At 33.0% G+C, this 18,038-nt stretch overlaps 1 protein-coding gene across 1 annotated transcript; it reads right to left on the bottom strand.

Moving 5' to 3' along the window:
- Window positions 1-1,840: 1,840 nt before the first annotated feature.
- On the bottom strand, window positions 1,841-16,908 carry LOC106470136. The gene is made up of 4 exons (XM_022398720.1): window positions 16,752-16,908; window positions 15,875-16,096; window positions 4,821-5,154; window positions 1,841-2,708 (listed from the first exon to the last, which is right to left on the bottom strand). The coding sequence occupies exons 1-4, from the start codon at window positions 16,906-16,908 to the stop codon at window positions 1,841-1,843; spliced, it is 1,581 nt and encodes a 526-aa protein (XP_022254428.1).
- Between the last annotated feature and the right edge of the window lie 1,130 nt (window positions 16,909-18,038).

The following is an 18,038-nucleotide window of genomic DNA, read 5'->3' as shown; positions in this document are numbered from 1 at the left end:
TTATTCAAAATAAATCATAGAATAAATAAACATTTTGTCTTAAGGTTGGTCATTTAAGAAATGGCATGTTTTAAAACATGTATAAAAATCTAAAACAAACTTTAAATGGAAAGAACTAATAATTATAACACTAAAACTTTCACGTCTGTTGATTCCAACCCATATTGTATCATTATATTTTTCCTTTGTTTAAAGTAGCTACAAACAAATGAGAAATGTAGGAAATTTAAAGTTATGATTTCGGTTTTATAGTACTATCAATCAGAATAAGAACTAATAACTTAAGAAACATAAACAGAACCTTTCAAATAATTTATACATAACCGTGACTTGTTACAAAAATATTAAGTAGAAATTCTCATTACTTGATTAATACAAATATTAACATGATGAAATGATGATTTATCGTATTAATAAAATATTAAGTTTATGGAAAGCATCCAAATTTATTCTTATATAAATTATCTCTGGATCAAATATAGTTTTAAATAGGTTTGGACGAAGATACCCAATTTTAACCCCTTATTGCACACATTATGAAAATACGGAGGAAAAAATGTTTTCTTTTAATTTTTTGCTTAAATATGTCTATTTTGCGCAAAAAATATTTTTGTGAAATATATTTTAGTATGTAACGAAAGAGCGCGTTATCTAGAAGTAACACCCGTGCCACGTTCCTTATAGACATGGAAAAGCAAAAACAGAAAAAAAACTACCATCATGTTATCAAATATTAAAAAAAACAGGCAGATGTACCAATAAATCACTGTTTGTACAAACGTTGTTTTTTAAACATGTACTTGATGATCACTTGTAATACACTCGAAAAACATATAAGTCCACATTTGATTTACTTGCAACAAGATAATTTGCTTTAACCATTAACCATGTATTGCACAAATAAAAAATTTTTGTTAGTTAATACACAAACATATTATGTAGCTGAATTCTCTTTGCTCCGAGTATTAATCTTTTTGAGTCATGAAATTATTTTTCTTGGTTCCTCAATTGCACAATTTTTAATCTTAATTTTAATTGATTTTGTACAACATACGTTTGTCTCATATTCCAAACCGTTAACAGTTTAAAAATAAAACTCAGACATTCCAACAATGCACTATAGAGGTCACTACAAAATCATCAAATAGAGTAACACGTTACTTGGAATTCTCAGCTTTACTCCGTTCATGGGTAATAACAACATCAGATTCGAGATTATTTTGTGTGAAATAGTGTTAGGACATATTCCCAAAACTGACAGCTGTAGACCTATATATGCAACTACATCAGTTTTTGTATACTGCAATATTCCACTAGAAATATTAAGAGAAATGACACTAAGAACTATTAGAGAAGGTGATGATTCCCTGCTATACACGAATTTTCTCTCTGTTTATAGATGTACATATTTAAAATCATAAATTTCCTGTGTATTTTCGCAATATTTCTTATATTATGTATAATGTTTTGCAACAGAAATAACTAGCTTAAGGTCGAACGTAGTGTAGGATATCAGGTACAAAAATTAGAATGTTTCCATTTTTAAAAAACAAAAAGAGTTCTTTAATGCTACCGCCATATGATTGATATACACCTCAACTGCGTTGATAATACGAAAACAGATAAAACACTTGGGAATTTCATTATTTTAACCCTTTATCATTTCGATCTAGTAACTGTGATAACACTGTGTGACCTTCAACATCGAAATAGATTCACAATTATGAATGTGAAAATTTTAGGTACATATTTTTTTAAATAAAAAAATTGAAGTTTAATGACATTAGACATAGGAGATATGAGCACATTGGTAAGTTAAGTTTTAGCACAATTCATTATCCTACTTTTTCTTACGTGTGTTATTTTCAATATCCTCATCTTTGGGAGTCACCTCGATGATCCGCTTACCTCTGTAAGACCCTTCGAAGTTTCCCACCCACGGGTATTGGAATGGACACGACATGCAAGTTTCCATGTAACGGAGATCATTGATTCCTTCACCTTTGAAAGATAGGGCGCATGTGGTGGGGATGTTACAAGCAGGTTCGCGCTTCTCACAAATCCAAGGGACGTAACTGCTACCTAATTGACTATTAGGCACCGGATTCCTTATCCAGAATAGGGCCTGCTGCATAGTGACAAACCAAGCATCGGAATATGTTGCCAAGATGTGATCTATAAACTTATAAAGTGCTTTGATTTTCACTTTCTCGTTGAACCAATTTACACGAAAAAAAAGACCTAAAGGAGCTCTATTGGTTTTGTAATGGCGCAGGAAGTTCTCCATCAGGAAATCGAAAACGTCCTCTTCAAAATTAGGCAAAACACACTGATCAGCCAAGAAACATTGACCACCCGTTCCATCTTCCATGAACAAGGTATTCATGGGTATCTCCCAAATTCCCGGGAAAGAATGAGTTGGGCATTTGTCTGACAGGCACCTGTGAGGAATCTTGTGGTCCAGGGTGTAAGGCCATACAGGAGTGTTGCTCATGGGTACAGCAATTGAAGAATCGTATACAAACCCATAGTCAAAGACCATAGATGCCATTATATTTCCTCCAGGTTTTAGATATGGTGCTCTTATTCCCAACAAGGAATCACGAGAAATGTTGGCAAACTTGATGAGGATTTCACGCTGACCAACCATTTCTTCAGTCCAGTTCTCGTAAGAGGCTTTTGACCACCAGTCTTCAGGCTCACGGTGACTAATAAAAAAAAAAGAGAAATGTACAATGGAATTTTTATTCACATAATAGATTTATGAAATATGAACTTAATAATTTCGTTGACCTATTTGTCTGCAATGTCAATTTTATGAATTAATTGGAATACTTTTTTTCATACTTTATCGATAAATATGTACTTCAGGCATATAACACCAAGACTGTCTAACTTCCTAACACTAAACCGCTACTTTACGATGAACAATTATATGAATATGTTATAACCTAATATCCTAATTAATCACATACATATAAACTCAGATATGTGCTTAACATAATATATACTTAATTTAAAGAAAATTTTAAAGTTTGAAACTTGCATTTTAATGGTAAAATTTACATTCACATATGCATTGCTAAATTCATCATGATTTATTTTTTAGTTTTTACGTTCAGTATACGGCCCTTCAGTGGCTGAGCAGTAACTCTGAAGATTTATAACGCTGAAATCCGAGTGGTGGGCACAAAACAGATAGCCCATTGTGTAACAATTATTCAGTACACGAAACAGCACTGCGTTGATGATGTTTAGATTCCATCGATACGTTCTTAATCAGTGCTCGTTAACTTTATTTGAGCCTGATAAACCTATTAAAGTATGGGAGTGACCTCAAGGTTAACGTGTATGGACTGTACATCAGAAGATTCACGGCTTCCGTCCCATTGTTGCAAAAACACATTCCATACTTTGAGGCTATAAAAGTGGCCTTAAATCCCACTATTAAGTCAAGCAAGAGAAGCCGAAAATTTGGTAGTTGGTGTTGTTAAATAGCTGCTTTCCCTCCAGTCAGTCATTTCAAAACTAAGCTGGCTGTGAGAAGTTTGCGAGGGCTATCTGTGCTAGTCGTTCCTAAGTTTTTAGTGATAGACTAGAGAGAAGGCAGCTATTTAACAACACCAACTACCAACTCTTGGACTACTTACTCTTTACCAACGAATAGCAGGATTGACCATCACATTATAATGCCCCCATGGCTGAAAGGGTGAGCATGTTTGGTGATGGGATTTGAACCCGCGGCCCACCGATTCCGAATCAAGTGCCCTAATCACCAGGTCATGCAAGGCCGGCGCTAAGTAGATAGCCCTTTGTGTAGCTTTGCGCGAAAACTCTGAAACAAACAGTTATTATTAAACAAATTTCAACGTATTTATAACAAAATCTTAAAACATTATTTCGTTTTGATTTCAGAAGAACCTAAATGTCAGGAACAATGAAATACATGTTTAATAAAAGATCAACAGGAACATTTGTTTAAACAGCTTAATTAGTAACAGAAGTATCAGCATTAAACACCAATGACAAGAAAAAGTAAGATTTACTCTGGTCTTTTGATAACTGTACAGTTCACTTTAAACAGTTCCGAGAAATAATGCGTTGGGAATTTGTCTGACAGAATCTATCTATCAGAAGTATTATAGTTCTGGTATAAAACTGTATACAGGCTCGTTTCGCATGTACATGGCCGCTGAAGAGTCTTACACAAATCCCAAATCATATATAACATCTATTCTATTGTTTTGGTAATAATCTTTCTGAGAAGTTTAAAACGGTAGGTAGTTTCCTAAGATAGTATTTCTGAGCTTCAATAAACTTCGGTCCTACAATTTATATTTTGCATTCTGAAGCTTAACAGATACGAAGCCTGCAACATTCACACCATTAATTGAATTAGCTTTTCTTTGCAATCGCTCAGATACATGAGGAGAAAGGTTTGATTTACAAAAGTACGAGTGTTTAGAAATCAAAGTAAAGAATTTAGATAGGCCAACTTATTCATATCTCATTATGTAATGCTTAACGTTCTTTTAGCCCATTCTGACTTTCTTCAAATTTGCACACTCAAAAATTACTAAGTTATTTTCCGTGTTGGTGTCTCAAAAACCAGTGTAGGTTAACAATGAGTTTAAAAATAAGATTTAAGGAAACCATCGTCGTTTTTCACAAATTAAAGAGGTTTCATTGGGCCTTGATTTAGTAATATTGTGAAAGACCTGTTTGTAGGGAAATGTTTGGTCTACACATTGTGCCTGTGTATACTTGATTCACGTCTCTTTAGCTCAAAACGAAACAACACTATTAGTCAGTTCAAATACCTTATGGAGTTTACTGCTATCTCATGTCCATCGGAGTAAAACTTCTGAACGTAGAAATAACTGGTGTACTCGTGAGACACAAAAAATGTCGCTTTAATTGGACATCCATTCGGGTTTTGTCGGCTTTCATTCAGAACTCTTCGATATTTTTCGAAGTTGAGGAAGTTTTGACCTCCGTCAAAGGACATCAGTATCATCTGAGGTGTGTCCTCTGGGCTCAGATCACCAGGGATTCGGGTACCGTCAGAACAACAGAAACAGTCAGGTAACTGACACTCAGAAAGGTCACATTTAGTAGCTTCTAAGGGGTCCGGAGTGGGAGGTTCCGTTGGAGCTGAAAGTATGCATAAGTTATTATTAGTTTCTTACATATTTTACCTGTTTTGTAACTTTATTCGACGTGTTGTATTTTGAACAAAGTATCAGAGAAGAATTTACTCAATAGTGGCCTGATCACCAGTGTTAGTGTTGAGCCTGTGATGTTGAGATGTGAAAAATTAAATATGATGAAGTTTTGAACGTTATGTTACTTCATAATGTATGACTTATGTCTTTACACCCCATAAGTAACATAATTTAATGTATTTATTTATTAGATTATGTACATTTATGTATATTAGTTACTGAGTCATGTAAGTTATCAAAAACAACAAGTAAGTTAAATGGCTAGAAAAACTAAGACTTATCTCCAAGAAACATTCATTTAAATACACCACGTCACTATTTATGAGTTTCATAAAAACGACATGTACAATGGTAATCTTCCAATCAAAACCGTACAACGTTCACGTGTAAACTATAGTCTGTTTTGTTTTATGTAATAGCTTGTTTCATAGCAGATCATGGACTTTCTGATACATGTTACGTTCACAGTGTTGTTCATAAAATTACATGTATATACATGGTGTTGTTGTAAGGTTCTGCAATGACGCTTCTGCCCGTAACTTTCTGTAAACTTTATCGTGGAATTACTAAAATGAAACTTAAACACATTCAGCAAAGAATTAAGGGCAAAAGTGTCATTGTAGTATTTTACAATAACAACACGTTCTAATGTAAAGAAAAACCGAATCATGCACTTAATGATGACAATAAAGGACCTCTGTAATAACAAAATGAAAATAATGTGATGTTTCTATTATTATCTTTGGGAATTTGTTTATTATCTTACTTAATTATTGTATGCCTATTGTTGTTGAGATTATAGGCCACGTGTATTGTTGTTGCGTGGAGTGATATATTAAACATCTGATATCAATCTATGTTGTTGTTGCCTTCTGTTGTATTATATAAAACTCTGCCACTTTCTCTGTGTCATTTTCAGTTTGATTTGGACTATTTTAGTGCGATGTAGCTAATTTCTTGAAATAGCAAACTTTGGAATTAAGAACATTCGGCATTGTTATTAGTTATATTTAATATCACTTTATAACTACAACTAAACGTCTACAAGCAACTAAAACATTTTAACAATACTGTTCCTGAGGCATTATTGGCAAATTGAATTTTTGTGCAAAGGGAAGTTATACGACAACTTACCAGGTAATTTAAATTGGACGAAAGTGATCTGAAATGTTATCCAACTTCACGTTGCACATTCAACAACACTCTTACGCTGAAGTACTAACAGTTTTCAGTAATTTTAGGAAATCTTATTCCTATTTATCTATCAACTTCTACTTTTAATTATCTTGATGATCAATGATGCATAAATCTGGTTAAAACACAGAAAACTTAAACGGCAAGTATAATAAACATCCCGCTAAATATTTCAAAACTCTCATAAGGATAAAGGAAGAAAAAGATAACTTCAATACCTATAATTTTCTCGTTGCACTTGACATTGAAACCTGCTATTATCTGCTCTCTTTTTTATAAATTGTTTCAAAAGATACGTTGCTGTAGTGAGATATCTATATAAATATAATAGTACTGTCTGTTGTATGTTCATGTAACTACTTTGCAAGGTTTGGACAGATCTTCACCAAATTTGATATGGAGGTTCAATGGGTCCATGGGGAGATACATATAAATTTTCAGTTTTGTATATTTCGTTTTTTATTGGCGTTTTCGCTTTTTTAACATTACTTTATCCCCTGTTTATGGATCTTCACCAAATTTGGCATGAAAGTTTGTTGGATCCATGCGGAAATACATGAAAATTTGCAGTTTCACATTTTGTGTTTTGTAGTTTTTATGGGCGTCTTTTACAATTACATATAAGGGAAGCAACTTTTCATTAATCATTAATTTACATAACTTCCGTCCAGGGGACGGGTACTCCAACTAGTTATATCATATTGTAATATTTTTGATAATTTTACCCAAATATCAGTTTAAGGAAGGAAATATCTATTGTACAAATAAAGATGTAACTTGAAATTGGGTATCACCCTTTAAACTCTTACTTTCCCATACAGGTTAGGAAAAGCGAATTGTAAATAATTGTACTTAACTATACGCTTTTTTAGAATTGAATTGTATTATTAAGGATAAGGCCTAACGTGCATTTATAATAACGTAGGAATAATATTGTATTTCAAGGTACAATATTTGATGCAAACACTGAAACTCACTTTAATATAAATGTCCAGATTTCATATCTGTACATATATTTATATCCCCTTTTTTCCCCCATTAACCAAAGTTTACTATAAGATGTCTGATTAACACAGATTTTGAAAGTCATTTTCATCTTGTGAGACGCAAACCAACGATCAGTAAAACTTTATTAATGGTATTGTCTCTTTTTTAAATGGCTACTGCGGTCTTGCTGAAAATGCTGTCACGTGACTATACCTCTACAATCACCTGACGAATCATGATTTACAGCAATTCCAGGAGTCACTGTGGTTGATCTATGAACTTCTATTTCGATGTGATAATTCAGATGATCAATAACGCAAATCATATACAATTAAATAAAGTTTCTACAAATATTTATAAGACTAGAGAAGTTTTAATAAAGTGTTCAGTCAGGGAAATTGTCTAATATAATATTCTTATTAAGCTGTTTAAGCTGAATTTACCAACACGTTCACTCAAAAACGCAGTTAAGATATGCAGCAAAATGTTCCATAAGAACTGCGTATGGAGGAAGTAATTATTGTTTGTATACTTTATTATTTCTCAATTACTGCATTATCAAAATATCTTAACACATTTTTATTAAGTAGTTTAGTATTATTTCAACACCTTTTTCTTAAGTAGTTTACTATTATTTTAACACCTTTTTATTAAGTAGTTTGCTATTATTTTAACACCTTTTTATTAAGTAGTTTAGTATTATCTTAACACTTTTCTTAAGTAGTTTAGTATTATTTTAACACTTTTCTTAAGTAGTTTAGTATTATTTTAACACTTTTTTTAAGTAGTTTAGTATTATTTTAACTCTTTTCTTAAGTAGTTTAGTATTATTTAACACTTTTCTTAAATAGTTTAGTATGAGTTTTGAAAATACAAACAAGTATATATTAACAAATGTTTCAGCAACAATTTCCTGTTACAATACACTATTGATAAGTAAGCACAGCTTAATTATTACACCAAATAATTTAAGGAGCTTACCCCAAACTGTTGCAGGTGCGAGCGGTGCATCCATACCGAACCTCGCGATTGAATAATAACTTTTTTATTTAAGTTATATTTTTAATCTTTGGCCCTTGTCCTTTTTTATTGCATATATATATAATATCGGTATTGTATAAAGAGTTAAGTGTAATATTATACTAGTCAACTCAAGACAGTAGCAACGTTTGTACTTTGACAAGCAACTGAAGCATGATAAGTTGTCTCAGCTGACGTATTCGCCGTTTCAATGGATTTTTTCAACGCTTAAATAATCGCGAGAAAAAGCATGTTTAAAATGTTTTACAAACAGCGAATTACACGTAAAACAGTACCAATAGAACTGCGCCTATTCTGACTCGGGGAAAACCACTCGGAAACATTTTATTATCATGTATATTGTTGTTGATTCATCATAATTTTCACCAAACTTTTGTGTTATGCCCTTTAAAGATATATTGACTTAAGTTCTGAAACATCCCATACTAAGAGGTAATTTACTTCGATATTTTTTCTTTTTTTGTATAAAGGCTAACAAATTAGTCATTATACAAAATCGTTATTTTCAGCCCCTGTTCTTAAACTTTTACATTGCCCCCCACCCATCAAGACTGCCCCTGCACTGTCGTTTCATTATTTTGATAATCTTCAATGTGATTCTTGTGATACTTTACGATTAAAAATTTTGGAATATATATATATATGTTTCTATAGAAAGTTCTTAGATGACAAAACAAAATAGCAGAATAAAGTGACCGCAGGAGAAAGTAGGGAATAAATTTTGTATAAATCATAAGGATTCTAATTCCTTAAGGTGAGGCATGTTTTACAAGCTTGCCTAAACATTAGGCAAATATGATATAGGGTGAGTTGTAGTGCAAACCGTATTTTCTCAAACTACATAAAAAAAGCCTGTGTCTGATTAAGCACTCATTAGTTTCATACTATATTAGGTTTCTTGAGCCCAGCTAGGACTGGCGATGTTTAGAAATACTGTTTAAATAATTTTGTATGTCTCTACGAGTGGGAATAGCTTGATGCAGTTTTCATTCATATCTATACCTTTTCACTCTTTCAAAACGAAAAAATATTTCAGACAATGTAGCCTTTCAACTAGATATTAACCGCAAAATGAAACATTAGGTAATTAAATTGTGTCGTAGTGAGAATAAGGTAAACATTAGGTAATTAGTGATTACCTAAAGCTTACCTTATTCTCACTACGACATAATATAATTACCCAATGTTTACCTTATTCTCACTACGACATAATATAATTATCCAATGTTTACCTTATTCTCACTACGACACAATATAATTACCTAATGTTTACCTTATTATCACTACGATACAATATAATTACATAATTTACACTTTAGTCTCACTACGACACAATATAGTTACCTAATGTTTACCTTATTCTCACTACGACACAATAATTGTGTCGTAGTGAGAATAAGGTAAACATTAGGTAATTATATTGTGTCGTAGTGAGAATAAGGTAAACATTAGGTAATCATATTGTGTTGTGGTGAGAATAAGGTAAACATTAGGTAATCATATTGTGTCGTGGTGATAATAAGGTAAACATTAGGTAATCATATGGTATCGTGGTGAGAATAAGATCATCTTTTGTGAATGGTATTTGAGTTGTCCTTTACTCACTATTTGAGACTTGTGTGGTGTTGAGGGACAAACATTAGGTAGGTTTTTTTCTGGGAACAGGACTAACAACTGAAGAGTTGGTATTCTTCAAAACAAAGATTTTTTTAAACTATGTATTTACTAGATAATCTCTTAAAACTTTCACTTATCGAGAACATTTCTGAAATCTTCATGGCAAAATATTACAAATTCAACAGAAAAAATAAATCGACTTAAATTGTGACACTTTCTTCTACTAGTTTAATTGTAAAGATAGACGATGGTGAACCCTAATATGGTGTTTGTTTACTTGCTTTTTTTCAGGAAAATAACAGAAACATTTTACATTATGTAAGCTTGAGAGGGTGGGGTATAGGTGTATTCAAATATCGAGAACTTACAACTCATTTATACTGTTTATTTAATGTGTTCTAAACTTTTGTAGTAAATATTTTCAATACCAAGATCAAAATCTACAGGGCAATATTCTAAAAACATCATGGCGGGAGATATTTCATGACTTGCAGGAATACTTGAAGGTATGCAATTACTTATGTACAATAATTGCACATTAAAATGTTATTATTCATGTACAACAAGAGCAACCACAGAGATTGCATACCCTCGCCCCGTTGTTCCTTTTCGAGACTGCATACGTTTATATTGGATAACGTCAAATTTCACCTTCGAAAACTCAGAAAATCCTTCTCAGATCTAGAATGAACAACGATCCGGATAAATTTTTTTGTAGTATGATGAGGAGTCTCAACCTTAAGGTGCTCATAAAATGTGGTACAAATCCGATCACACTTTACAGAGTTATTAACCCAAAAACCGCAAAATGCCTTATCTCCCCTTTATAAAAATGCTTCAAAGTGATTCGGAATCTGGATCCGGATTTGGATCCGAACCAAATTTGGAGAGGACTGTTCCATACTGATTTCCCATCTTGTGTAACATTTTCATATAAGTAAGTCTATTGGTGTTCGAGATACGCGAGCGGAAACACAGATAGACACACACACACGCGGACCCAATTGCTATACCCTCTCCCCCCCTCCAGTGTTGAGGGTTATAATTGCTCAAAGGTAATATAACCGATCAACCTTTATATCTAATTGTCTTAAAACAGCGGTTTTTGGAATGAAATAGATGTTGTCTTCTGCAACCAACTAGATTACAGGTTTGACTATTCGTTTGCATACAAGACTAATGAACGTATAAATTGATATAAACCGTTAAAAAGTGTCAAAAGAAGGCAATCTTTCTGTAGTATCTATTTTAAGGGAATGAATGATACAAACTTCGTCAGGCATGTTTTTAACATAACAATTTCTTTGAAGAAATACAACCTTAGAAACAAAAATTATAGATTCTGATGAGTGAAATAAATTTGAAGATGGAATAACTTTTGAAAACGTTATGCCGTTTTTTTTTGTGGTTTGTTTTAAAAAGGTTAAAGGTTGAAAAGGTAAAATAAAATTTCTATTCCACGAGAGATTTTCGAAATGTGTAGTTTTCAGCTATTCAATATATATAGTCAAGTTGAACTATGTACAAAGTGCAAAGACATCCTAAGGTCATCCTTCGAGTGAACAGGGACAATATCAATTAGTATCATTGCGCTTCGTCGTCATTTGTAGGTTAACCTTTACAATATCAGGGTTTGTTGTTTTTTGGTGTTTTTTTGTTGTTGTTGTTTTTTAGGCTATCGTCATTCACAAGAAAAACACAACACTGAAACTTGTTAATCAGGTTTTTCTACCGTTTTACAAGCGTAATTCTTTCATTTTATTATTTATACTTGAGGCAGTAAATAACCGCTTTGAAGCAACCTTTACCCTCGATTTATTTCTTTGAGCACGTGATTGAGACCTCTCGTCCAATCCCAGTTGTTATTTTGATTAATACATAGTTTTTTATAATTTGTTTGTTTTCTAAATTAGAAAATATACATCTTTTGATGTAACGAGTATGATATCATTTTGTTTTGCCAGCTTCGGCGATAGGCTTTTATTACAACTTAGATTAAAATGTAAAGTTTAATAATATGTTTTTGGTCACATTGAAATGTACTGCAATCTGCTGTTTTACTGTTATTTTGTCTTGTAAAGTTGGAAACATAACTGAAACTATATCAGTATGTTTATGAATAAAGAATAGTTATACTTTATATATGGGACTAGTGGTTGAGTGATTGAACTGTAAATCCAATTATTCTTGGCTTGTGTCCTGTTACTTCAGAAATTCACTCAACTCTTTGAGGTCGTTGGTGCGCTATAAAAGGCACAGTCAAATTCAGTTATTCGGTCAGACAAGAGTAGCCTAAAAGTTAACAGTTGGTGCTGTTAACTAGTTATTTTCCTTTTATTTTATCAGTTTAAAGTCCCTCAGCGTAGTTAGCCTATTGTGAAGTTTTGCGCTAGAACTATCAGTTCCAAATTAGGGATGGCTATGCACCGATGGCTCTTACAAAAAGCTCTTTTATAATTGGTTAGTTACGATAATAGAAAATGTGGGAATTTTTTTTATAAGAAATAAATATATATATATATAGTTTTTGTTTCTTTATTTGTTATTAAGAACAAAGCTACACAATGGGCCATCTGTTCTGTGCCTACCACGAGTATTGAAGCCCACTTTTTAGCGTTATAAGCCCTCAAACTTATCACTGAGCCACCGGGAGGCGTAAATATAAAAATGGTATTTTTAGGCTTTTTTAGTGTAGACATTTTAAATAATCAGAAAATGTATAAATTTTACATCTTATTAAACAACTCATTTCATTTAATTCTTTCCCATAAGCATGCAGAATTACAGCAGTAACACAAAGTCATTGATAACACTTGAGAGCTCATTCCCTGCAGCTGGCAAAACACAGACAGACCATAGTGTAGCTTTTCGTTTAAACAAAAATACTCAAATAATCTTTTCAAACAATATATAAGTTTTAAAACTTAAAACAAATAAAAATACTGCAAATAAAAAGTAAAGCTACTAAGTTATTGTTCTTAATTTTGAGCTACTGACTCGAGGGAAGCAGTACCCACCGTCTGTGTTGAAGGATTGACTGTCATTGTTATAACTTAAAAATGCTGGGAATGTGTTTTGGTATCGAACGGATTCGAAAGTTTTTACAATTTTCTTAACCAATAACATGAGAATTGTCACTCTTTCGAGAAATGATTGTTTGTTTCTGAAATTCCGGCAAAGCTACCCAAGGGCTATCTGACATAGATCTCCTCAATTTTTAACCTGCCAACTAGTAAACAGTATCCACCGCCAAATCTTGGGGTTACTCTTGTCTGGCCGAATAGTGGAATTTGATCTTCACTCTTATAGTGCACCTACGGTTTTAAAGGGCGGAGTACGTTTTGGGGGCAACGTACTGCGAACCATGAATCGTCAGATTTACAACCCAAGCACTGTAACGATTAGACCATGTATTTGGTTATAACGGGAGGTAATTTGGATTGATTCACCTTTAATGAAATTCGAATAAAATACTGAATGATACATAAATTTGGATTTGGTTAGTCAAGTTATGTAATAATAATAATAATATAAATAAAACATACGAAACTCAGTGGTTTTACAAAACTATTACAAATGCCACAAGAACGTTGACGTTTAAGTATAAACAACGCTTTGCCGAATGTACACTTCGTAACAGTAACACTTATCAAGCATTCATAAATAATATTCTGTGAAAACTAGCAAGCAATTAGAATTGTTTACGTTTCGCTTGTTTGAGAAAGTTAACTGGAATTTTAACTCTAGAGGCACGGCTTTTTGTAGTGATTAGCGTTTACAGACTGTGGATTTAAGAGTTCGTGATTCGTGAATCGTTGTCACAAATAGCGCTATAAGAGTGAAGGTAAAATCCCATTATTTGATCAGATACAAGTAGCCCAAGAGTGGGCGGTGGGTAATGTTGACCAGCTGCCTTAATTCTAGCCTATCAGCTCAAAACTAGGGACGGCTCTGTACAGATAGCCCCAATTAAACAATTTTAATTTTGTTGCACTCTTGGTTTCATTCAGAGCCAAAGCTCTGAACTACTTATACCACCTACCGCGAAAAGTAATTGTTGAGCATTTCAGTCTTGCTAAGAGCCGCTTGGTCAACAATAACATTTTTATTATTTAAGTTACGTCACATTTTGAAATGTGAATGATAGTGTGAATAATTCCTAACAGTTTAGTGTAAAATGTCCTGCTTGCGAAGTAAAATTTGGCATCAACATTATTCATGCCCGTTCTTCTGTCATTTCAAAAGTGAATGTTGAGCTTTGCCTGCGTGTGTAGCTTTTCAAACGGAAGACGGACGAACAATCGAACAGACACCACAGTTCACAATATACATAGGATCAAATTATGTATTTATTTTAACACCAAACTGTTTATTATCAATATCATTTACTTATTTATTTATGTTACTTCAATTAACTTTACTCTTGACTTAGTTAGTTTGTTTGTAATCAAGCACAAAGCTACACAATGGGCTATCTGTGCTCTACCCACCACGGGTATCGAAACCCGGATTCTAGCGTTGTAAGTCCGCAGACATACCGCTGTGCCACTGGAGGGCTACTCTTGATGTAGAAGAACTGGCATCCACGACCCCAAGGAGTAAATTAATTTTTTGTGGCAACGGGATATGAACCGTGAACTATTGCATTCACTGTCCGGGCACGTTAACTACTAGGGCCGTACGGCACTTGAGACACTTTAACAATATTTATTATTAGTACACTTGAAAATAACTACCATTTATGCATTCAAATTCTCACCCATTTCAAACTGCTTATATTTGTGATAGTAAATAGTACTTCTACCATAGTGTCGCTTATATTAATAAATAACAAAAACAAAAAAAATGGAAACAAAAACAAACTTATACCACGAAAATTGGCTGATGCGAAATAGATGTTTTAATATTCACAACGTTTCGGGCTGGGACGCCCTTCCTCTGGTGATTTTAAACTTTAGTGGAACAGAATGTTTGATATCACGAGGATTATCAGACATAGAACGTTCGAAATTAACATGATGCAACAGCTATAACGTGGCATACATGTGAAACACTGGCAAAACAATGTTTTTTATTTATTTTTTACATTAACCATTTCAGAATCCTGGCCCTCCGTCATTAATCGACAGTCAAGTAAAAGAGACAAGATGAACATCAACTCATCTATTGGCTTGGTACCATTCAACCGAAGAGAATAAATGAAAGATTTTGATTTCTATAACTCTGCCGATGTTGTTGTTGTTGTGTGTGTGTGTGTATAAGCGCGCGCGTGTAAAAGCATGTGTGAGCCCATAAAGATGTTTATGCACAAAGTTCACCTGTATCTTTTCCTCACACACACATATACTTCACCTTTAAGTATGTATTTAATTTTTATTATATTTTTATTTTTTAGATCCTAGAGTACTAGCTATGTTTAGAACTTTAGAAACGTGGGATTTTTGCTACGCAACAACGCAAAATACGTAATTATCTGTTAATATTATTGACATTTTTTCAAATACGTTAAAATAAAATTCAAACTTATTTTTGATTCGTATTCCTACTTGGATTTTTATTTTTATTTATATTATCCTATTGTAATAAAACTGTTTTGCCAGTGTTTCTCGTGTATGTTGCACTATATATGTTGCATGATGTTAATTTCGGACTTTCTATGTTTGATAATCCTTGTGATTTATTCGTTTTGTGTTGTTGTTTTTTTTTCGATTTCATAGCACCAAAGCGGTTTTTTAGCTAATTTTATATTAATAAACAAACTTGTTTTACAGTTTAAAATATGTCATAAAATAATAAAACACATTACTTACTCATTTCAACTGGACCGCAGGTTAGCTGCTTCGATTTAAATGTACAAAACTTTTTGATGTCGTCAAAATACAGTGACGGAGGGCATGCTTGGCTGAATGGGTATCCTCCGGAACAAATGTAAAATCGCCGGCAGGTACTAGGATCGGCAAATAAGCCATCTGGTGAGGGACATTCGTATTCTTCATCTTGTCTCTTCTGTCTGTTTAAAGATGTGGAGGAAACTGAAAGTAAATAAATATTATGCCAGTTAAATTTAACACACATTCTCTAGATACCAGTTTCAGATCATATACAAGTTTACCTGTACATATATATATATATACACAGATGGAACTTATCTGTGGTTTAACACATAAACACAACCCAGTGTAACTGTGGTAATATCCAAATTTGTAATTTCGATTTTGCGTCGCTTTTCTATTAATAAGGCGAGTGAATATATTATACAAAGCTTTCATCATAACCATGTCTTTAAATTATTGTAATAATATTTGTTGATATAAATGTATGAACATGGGGCCCACCGTTAGCACAACGGTATGTCTGCGGATTCACAACGCTAGAAACCGGGTTTCGATACCCGTGGTGGGCAGAACACTGATATCCCATTATGTAGCTTTGTGCATAATTACAAACAAACAAACAATGAACATGGGTATGTAATAACCGAAAATACGAGTATTATAGAGAGTAAAAAAAAAAACACAAAACAGTATACGAGACATTCCGTCTCAAGTAAATATTACTGTATAGGTAATTTGGCTAATGAAAGTTAATGCTACTGGACTCTACGTGTTTTTCATATGGATTTTGTTATATAAATTAAAGTAGTTATATATTATATTGCGGAGTGAGAATATTTTATTTAGGACATACAATTTTGTTGCTTGGTTGTTGCTAATCCCTGGTTAAATGTTTCAGTGATCTGTGGGGTTAAAGGGATGAATCTAAGAAGTTTGGTATTAATACACCAGTTTACAGAAAAGCTGTTGATGCCACTCGGTCTAATATTACAGTCACGGTACATGTACATCCTATTATTATACAAATTGAGCAAATACATTAATTGTATTAAACCAGGAAGTTCAAACATTAGCAAAGAATCTGGTCAATAAGTTAATAAAGACTCATGAAGTAACTATGAAGAACAGGACGTTATAGTCATTACAAATTTTAAGAAGAAAGTAAATCAGAAGAGCAAATCCCATTTCTCAATGAAAAGAACAATACAATGACGTGATATTGAACCAACCATATTATGCAAATTACAGAAAAAATATCAGAAAATAATCTAACAATCTTTCTTCTTGAAATACAAAATCTGGAGGACATGACACTGAGGGCTATTTTCTAGCATCTTACACACTTGGTCGAAATCTGAGATAGCGTTGAATCTTCTTCATGATCGTCTTGAATATAATAATACATTTATTTAAACCTACCCAGAATACATCACTCATTGCAGAGATATCATTAACACTGTTCTCAAACTTACCCGTCAGAACGCTGAAGTTAGCGAGAGAAACGATGAAAATAGAGTAGGACTTCATTGTTGACATTTATATGAATGTCAGCATCAGGATATAGTATAATTATACAAACCAAAAAGACAATTTGCTTGTAATTAAGCACAAAGCTACACAATGGGCTATCTGGGATTTTCCCACCACGGGTATCGAAACCCGGATTCTAGCGTTAGAAGTTCGCCGACATACCGCTGTGCTACTGGGGGGCACCAAAAAGACAAAAATATGGTGACCCATTTGCAAGAATTAACAAGTATTGTACGGTATTTACAAAAGTAGATTTGTCTAGCCAATGATTATCAATTGTAGCTGGCTGCGAAACTGGCAAGATGAGAAAACAGTCTATTAGATATGTGTAAAAGTTGTCAAACCAGACGAACTGCCAAAATAAACAATGAACAAATGAAGAAAAATTAACTCCATATACAAAGCCAGGGTCAGATCTTAAAACTTCAAACTAAGAAGAAGAAACAAGACAAAATATACTAGAACAGAATAAATAAACATGAGCAAGGACCTGAACGTAGAGTGTTTGGAATTGCCGAAAGTCCCAATAATAACGACTATTTACAACTAAATACATGGTTAAAATCATAAATAATATTCAACGTTAAACTGTTACACAATTAAAAACATT

Source organism: Limulus polyphemus, unplaced genomic scaffold (genome assembly GCF_000517525.1).
Source record: "Limulus polyphemus unplaced genomic scaffold, Limulus_polyphemus-2.1.2 Scaffold3840, whole genome shotgun sequence".
NCBI classification, from domain to species: domain Eukaryota; kingdom Metazoa; phylum Arthropoda; class Merostomata; order Xiphosura; family Limulidae; genus Limulus; species Limulus polyphemus.
The sequence above is the reverse complement of the archived record's forward strand: the minus strand, read 5'-3'. Positions and strand labels throughout refer to the sequence as shown.